The sequence below is a fragment of the Semicossyphus pulcher genome, unplaced genomic scaffold, assembly GCF_022749685.1.
Source record: "Semicossyphus pulcher isolate SPU_LCO1_2020_fin unplaced genomic scaffold, fSemPul1.0.p SCAF_4, whole genome shotgun sequence".
Taxonomy (NCBI): Eukaryota; Metazoa; Chordata; class Actinopteri; order Labriformes; family Labridae; genus Semicossyphus; species Semicossyphus pulcher.
Genome location: NW_027211715.1, coordinates 33,947,934 through 33,955,000, shown reverse-complemented (window position 1 = coordinate 33,955,000; position 7,067 = coordinate 33,947,934). Strand labels below are relative to the sequence as shown.

At 45.3% G+C, this 7,067-nt stretch overlaps 1 protein-coding gene across 2 annotated transcripts in view; it reads left to right on the top strand.

The window, feature by feature from the left end:
* The window catches only part of mast2 (microtubule associated serine/threonine kinase 2), a 162,432-nt gene that overhangs the window by 123,071 nt on the left and 32,294 nt on the right, over positions 1-7,067 (top strand). For both annotated transcript variants that reach the window (XM_069680601.1, XM_069680600.1), the window contains exons 6-9: positions 821-896; positions 2,583-2,603; positions 4,426-4,504; positions 5,324-5,478. In XM_069680601.1, the coding sequence (XP_069536702.1) occupies positions 821-896; positions 2,583-2,603; positions 4,426-4,504; positions 5,324-5,478 (331 nt within the window). The remainder of the gene's footprint in view (positions 1-820; positions 897-2,582; positions 2,604-4,425; positions 4,505-5,323; positions 5,479-7,067) is intronic.

The window sequence follows — 7,067 nt, the reverse complement described above, 5'->3', positions numbered from 1 at the left end:
AGTCCTGTTATCTAAGAATCATCTGATCTGGGTCGGGATGATCTCAGGATCACTTAGAACTGATTTGAATGATTAAATATTTGATCAGATTTCTGCAGCTTAATCTTTAGCTTCCAGTCTCCATTAGCAGAGCACAGTACAGAGTTTTAAGCTCGGCTGTTTCTCGCTGTGATGCACCTTGGGAGATGTAGTTGACGTCTCTCCTTCAGTTTGTAACTGCTTGTTTGTAAATCAAAGAACTGAGGCTGGGTGATACAGCCAGAACATGAAATCTTTAAACACCACACTGTATTTATATTTTTAATACGTTAAATGAAGCTAATGTCAGCTGCTTTTTAGCGGGGGGCTTGACCTGCAGCTTGCAGTGTCACATTTTCTTTCTCTGCTGCGTTTCAGTTTGACATGCTGGAATAATTTAGACATGCTGAGAGAGAGAGAGAGCAAGATATTATCTGACAAAGTTGTTAACAGTTTGATTCAGCCTAAAGCTCTCCTGCTGTCGGCCTCCTCAAAGACTTTTACTTTGAAAACCCTGAGTGACTCACACACCTACCTCTGCTTTCTTCACGACATTTTGAGCCTTTATTTATTTAGATTTTAAAATGTTTTTACCTCATTGAATAGTTTTCTTTCTTTATTAAAAGAAGAACTTTATTATCAGTTTGTTATATTCACTCCTCAGCTCTCACACCTGAGCTTCCTTCTCTAATATAAAGCCATACTGTCGGGGTAACGATGACACATCAGAGGAGATGTATCTTCATCAGGGTTTCTGTTTATCGTGCTAACTGATTATTTTCTGTCCTTTTCCCTCCCTCAGGCACCAGCCCTCTGGACAGCCCTCGAAACTTCTCCCCCAACACGGCCGCACACTTCTCCTTTGTTCCTGCACGCAGGTGAGCCACACGGACACACACACACTCAGGTGCAGGAGTGTTTTAGGGTCACACCTGAAGAACAAAAGCAGTGCATCCTGCAGGAAGGGCAGGGAGAGTAACGTCATGTGAAAACAGGGCTGGAAAAAAAAAAGATTAAAAAGAATCAGCAGCTCAGCGGTCTGAGATCAGAGCTCCTAAAATCCTGTCTGCAGCCCCGTTCTGATCCGTCTAAAGAATCACTGTGATATTGGAATTGGGACTCAGATATCATGTTGGTACTGGTACTTAAAAATAAAGCCTCTTCTTTGTTGGAAAAACACAGAGTCAGTCTGCAGGACGTTTCATAAGCAGCAGGTTCTTTCTCTTTTTAACATGTTTAACCATACATTTAATTGATGTGGAATAAAATCAAAGTGGAGCTCTGTAATCAGACAGGAGGAGAATAAATACCAGGTCACATTGATGAGCTCTACTTCAGCCTCTAATGTTGATATCTATTGAACATTTAAAACAGCTCGACGGCCTCGCCGCCCACAGAGCCTCGCTGCAGCTGCTGATAGTGTTGGAGCTGATGAGGAGGGAGATGATCAGTCTGAGGCTGTCACTCAAACCAGGATTAATAAACCTCTTATCTGTCTGGGCTCTCTGCACAGACAGTAATTACTGAGCGGGAAGGAGGCAGAAGGAGTGAGCTGTGTTTCAGAGAACACTTAGGCGTGCTGGTCTGACAGATGGATGCTGCATGGTCAGGCAAATCCAAGATGCTATTAAAAGGTCATATGAAAGTTTCTCACCAGCCCTGCTTCTCAAATCTTCATTAAGATGATTTTACGCTAACACACCTTCCCCGTCACACCGAACCCTCGGGATGTTCCCTGACATCATCACCGTAACGCAGCCTCGCAGGCGCGCAGCCGCCAAAAAGAGCATTAGAGTCGATTTGAATTGGAAATCCGTCTCTGTCCGAACGTTGACCTCAGTGATGCAGCTGAGCAGCAGACGCCAGAGCAGCAGTGACACCTAGTGGTGGAGGTGGAAATGACACCTGAGTGCACTTTACTGTTTAGCCTCCACGTTTCTATTTTTCTCTTTTAATAAGGGAACGGACTGCTTTGTGTTTGTGTCTCTTTTTAGGTGTTCTTTTCCTTCCTTTAAATGGAAGTAGTGTTTCTATGATAGAGGATAGAGGAAGGTGTGATTCCACACAGCCCCCACAGTCCTGAAAAATACATCTTTATTTGTTTTATTTATTTAATAAGTGCAAACAAAGAACTGTTATTTCAAACTGTAGGGTTTATATGATTGTGTAAAGAGACAGGATGAAATATTCAAAAACAATGAGCTAATATTTCATAATTTGATGAGTTTTTCTGTCATGTAATAACAAAAGAATATATAAAGTATAGACTGTATTATATTGTGATGAAAACTCGATATTATTATAACAAATGTGTTCGTCATGTCTTCATCAGCCCCTTTGCAGCTGCTAAAGTCTTAAACAAACATTCTGCATGTGTTCTGGTTGCCCTGGATTATTACTATCAAAAACATGACACACTTGAGAGTGTGTATGAGTGTGTGTGTGTGTGTGTGTGTGTGTGTGTGTGTGTGTGTGTGTGTGTGTGTGTGTGTGTGTGTGTGTGTGTGTGAGTGACAGCTGCTAACAGCTATAAAAAGAAACACCCTGTCTTGTCTCCCTCACAGTCACGGACACAGGGCTGACAGGTAACCTCTCAGTTTTACTGCAGACCTTTCGCTTCCTCTTCCTGCCGCCACCTTCCTGCCCTCCGTCCTGCATGGCTGAGCGCACACACGCTGACACCAACAAGTCGCCCTGCAGGGTCTGCTCCAAGAGATCTCTCTAGAATTATCAGAATCTTTGGGACCTTCAAGTGGAGAGATGGTCACAAAACTTTGGGTTAGATTAGAGTCATTCCTGATGGAATAAGGCTATTTTATATTTTTCTTATTGTGACACATTCTCATAATAAAAAGACAAAAACAACATGACGGGTATTCCTCTTGTATCATAGCCTGATAAATCATCGTCCTCTGTGCCTCAGAGCTCAACTGTCATCCAAAAGCTTTTAAAGACGTCCGGACGAATCACAAATACACAATCCAGCTTTTACAAATACTCAGCAGAGCTCCACATCTGGATTAATCCGCTGCTGAAAATAGTCCCAGACAAGTGTCATGTTATTTGTTTGCTCAGGACTTGTTGTCCAGTAGTTTGTGATCATTTTGTACTACTTCTGTAAGATTTGCATCTTCAGTGGGAGCTGAGCTGCACAGAGGGGGAGTCAGGAAGCATTAAACAGATTCACAGGAACACACTGGAACACGTTGGTTTTGTTCTTTATGTTGGATTTGTTGACAATAATAAAAATAAAAAGTAACAGCTGGATTACATTTGAATAAATCAAACCCACAGCGGGTTTGAAAAGTGTAAAATCCAGCTGTGGATCAGAAGCAGACAGGTCGGGTGTGGACTCCATCATGCTTTACTGAAAGGGGAGATCTGGTATGGCCCTGAGTTTTTCAGTTTTAGGGTCTAAATGACAAATGGGTACAAACGTTTTTGTAATTTCTTCAGACAGCAGCTAGAAACAGGTTGTAACAGCTGCTGCGAAGTCTTTGAGGGCAAATACGTCCGATAAAAGTATCTCCAGTAAAAGTTCTTTAATAGGCTCAGATTGTTGTGACAATATTACAGAAAGGAGCCATACAAAGAGAATCCAGAGTAAGATGCTTCTGTCAGACCAGAATCAGCTGTTACATCGCTCTCTGCAAACGCACCAGACTCCATTGACAAAAACAGTCATTTTACTGTGCAGGACACAGGACTTGGTGATCCACCGCTGCTCCGAGTGGTTAGTTTTTTTTGTTAAACAAATATTGTGTTAGTTCCAAACTAACCAATTAAAATGCAGAAGTCACACAAAGACAGAAAAATGTCTGGATCAAGGCAGAGGAAGATCAGTGTACTGTAAGGTAAAATTGCTGTTTTTCTCAGTGGAGTCTGGTGTGTGTGCAGAGAGCGATGTAAAGTCTGTTTATGGTTCAAACAATCATCTTCCTCTGTAACAAAAAGGTCTATCTCTGTAGGGATCCTTTCTGTGATGTCGTCACACACTCAGTGGATGGTGATAGTTACATTACTTACCTTACAGCCTTTACTGTCGGTGTCATTGCTTCTGGCTGAAGCAGTTCACTGGACCCACTCCTTAACTTTTTGTACCTTTTAGTCATTAAGAACCTAAAACATGTAACAAACAGGACGCAGGTTTAATAATACCATAATTACCCTTTCATGTCTGCACAGCCTCTGCGGACCCTCCTCACCGCTTTGCTTGTGCTCTTGAGCCCATGATCTCCTCGTGTTTGCTTTTCCCTCCCTCAGCTGACTCACTGTTTGTGCTGGATATGATGGCTCTGCATCATGTTGACATGCTGTTAAGGAATATGTGTTCACTTATTTTAAAAATGCACGTTTGTTCTTGATGTCTGAGCCTCGTTTCTCTCTCTCTCTCTCTCTCTCCTGCAGGACGGATGGCAGACGCTGGTCTCTGGCCTCGCTGCCTTCCTCTGGTTATGGCACCAACACACCCAGCTCCACTGTCTCGGTAAATATCTTCACGATCGTCTCCTTTAATCTTTGCATGTTATTATTGTTCCTAAAAAATCGGAATGCTTCTGCTCCCTTTGGATTCACTGCAACAAGCCCAAAAAACCTCCCTCTTCTATGATGCGGCCCTTGTTCTCCCACCTCTCCCTCCTCACTTCCTCCCCTCTGATGCCCTTAAGTGTGCCTCTGCATCCTGGTCTCTTTTTACTTCCTCCATACCCAGGGACATTTCAACAGTCCCTCTGCCTCTCCTTTACCTTCTGCTGCTCCTTCATCTCCCTCTCTAATACCCCGGTGTGCAGCTTCTCTGTACCTGCTGCCCGTAGAATGAGGCTCAGCACGCTTCAAAGGCGGTGAGCTGCGCGAGCTGGCTGTGTGAGCTCCAAACTGCCTGCATGCTATCTCAGTGTATTTAAGATAGCAGGAAGATAGATGACTTGTTAGATGAAAAGGACTTCACTTTGTGCAACGTGATTCCCATTAAAAGGTCCCAAGACATCCAGAGGTGTAGGTTTAGAGCTGGGTAAGTTTGGTGTTTCCAAACTTAAAGCTATGAATCATGGGAAACTAGGAGAAGCAGCAGGTAATGGGAGAGAAGCCTACTCAAACTCTGCTGTCCTCACCTGGCCTCAGTCTTAGCCCAGCTCCAGCCCTGCCCCGCAGTAGCTCCAGTACTCATTGTAACCTGCCTTCTCTGTCCTCTCCTGTAACGCACTCACCTGGACTCGCCCCAGTTCTAGCCCATCTCCAGCCCGTCCCCGCAGTAGCTCCAGCCCTGGTTGTAATCTGTGCTCCCTCTGTGCTCCTCCTCTCACAGTCCTCCTGTTCATCTCAGGAGAAGCTGCACCAGCTGCCCTTCCAGCCCACGCCGGACGAGCTGCACTTCCTCACCAAACACTTCAGCTCCGAGAGCATCACGGACGAGGAGGGACGCCGCTCCCCCGCCATGAGACCGCGCTCCCGCAGCCTCAGGTAGGAGCTCAGTCATGAGTTAGCAAACACCCACGCAAACAGTGTGCAAAGCCTCGAACGTGTCTCTGAAACAAGCAGCAACGACCGCAGGTGTATGTTGGAGCTGATGTGGAAAAGATGCTCTTCCTCTGTAGGCCTGTAACTGCAGAACACTTTTATGCTGCATCACAGAAGCTTTTGTTGGAGTGAAATATTGAGCTCTGAATGTGATAGCTCCAGATCCCCACCTGTGCCTGCGTCCAGACTCGCAAAGTATACCACGCCCTGCGGATGGATGCTCACAGGGTGGGGGCTCCATTTATTCCTCTCGGGCTGCAGTAAGGCAGAAGCATGCTGCCGAGCTCTCCTCCCAGGTGTGGCTCAGGCGAAGGCCCTTGTATTGCATTTGCAGGCCAGTTGCTGCAGCGCCCTCTCAGCCGATTCATGTGGGGTTTGTGAAACTTTCCTAGATTCTCCCATTGGAGGTTTTTTGGGGGATAATCTAGCTTGTAGAAGACCCCAGTTCGATGCAGAACTTTCTGGAGGGGTTATACATCTCATCAGGTCTGTGAAAGCTTCTAGTTTCCCCAGGAGCAGCTGGAAAACTTAGCTTGGGAGGGAATGTCCGGGATACCTCGCTTAGCATGCTGCCAATGTGGAGAGGATGGATCGATGGAGGGATAAAGGAAGAGCAGCCAACACATCGCTCCTGTGCTGGCTGCTCTTCAGAGGTTTTCTGAGCGCTCAATATTCCGGCCCGATCTTGCATCTCAGATCTTTTTAATTCTCCTGCAGGTCTCTGAGGGTTTCTGACAGTGCTGTTGTACTAGCCTGCATTATTATGAAATGTGTTTCTAATAATCTTAGCCCCTCCTTTTTGTTGTGCAGAACAACATAATAATGAACTCTACTTCAAAATACTGCAGACTAAAGCCTGACGAACCAACATGTAGTCCTCTCTTTAATACCTCTCTAACAGTCACAATCAGAACTGAACGTTGCTGTGTTTGTACGAGGACGATACATCTGGACTCCTACACGTTTCTCGAAGCTGAATATGAAAAGAAAAACAGCCCTGACGTCCTCCACAGACAAACACCAGCATACCCTGATGCTCTGGCTCTTGGTTTGGGTGTGTCAGCTCTCAGAAAGGTCAAACTCTTCCCTCTTGACATGTCCGTGACAGGTTAAAGTCCACACTGTTCATATCAGTGACACTCACCTGTCCACCCATGGATCTGTCTGTCCACCTGGTTCTTTCACTCTGTCCGTCTCCAGCTCAAATGTCTTCTTCTTTTGTCCGTCTGTGTTTCCGCCTGTCGAGAGCAACTTTTGGATTTCCACTTCAGCTTCTCGCTTCCTTTCTGTCTTAATATTTCCTTCATTTCATCACTTCTTCCTCTCCTCTCCACCTGCTCTTAGTCTCTCACCTCCATCTTATATCTAAAGCAGCTTCTTCCCCTCCTCCTTATCTGTGTTTCTTTGCAGAGAGATATTGAATTCTTTCACCCTCTGAGATGAAAGAGGGAGAGACAGAGTTGCATGCTGTGTATCTGATGAGGGTCCCACTGTGGTTGTTGATTGATGTCAGGCTCTGAGTGTGTGTGCGT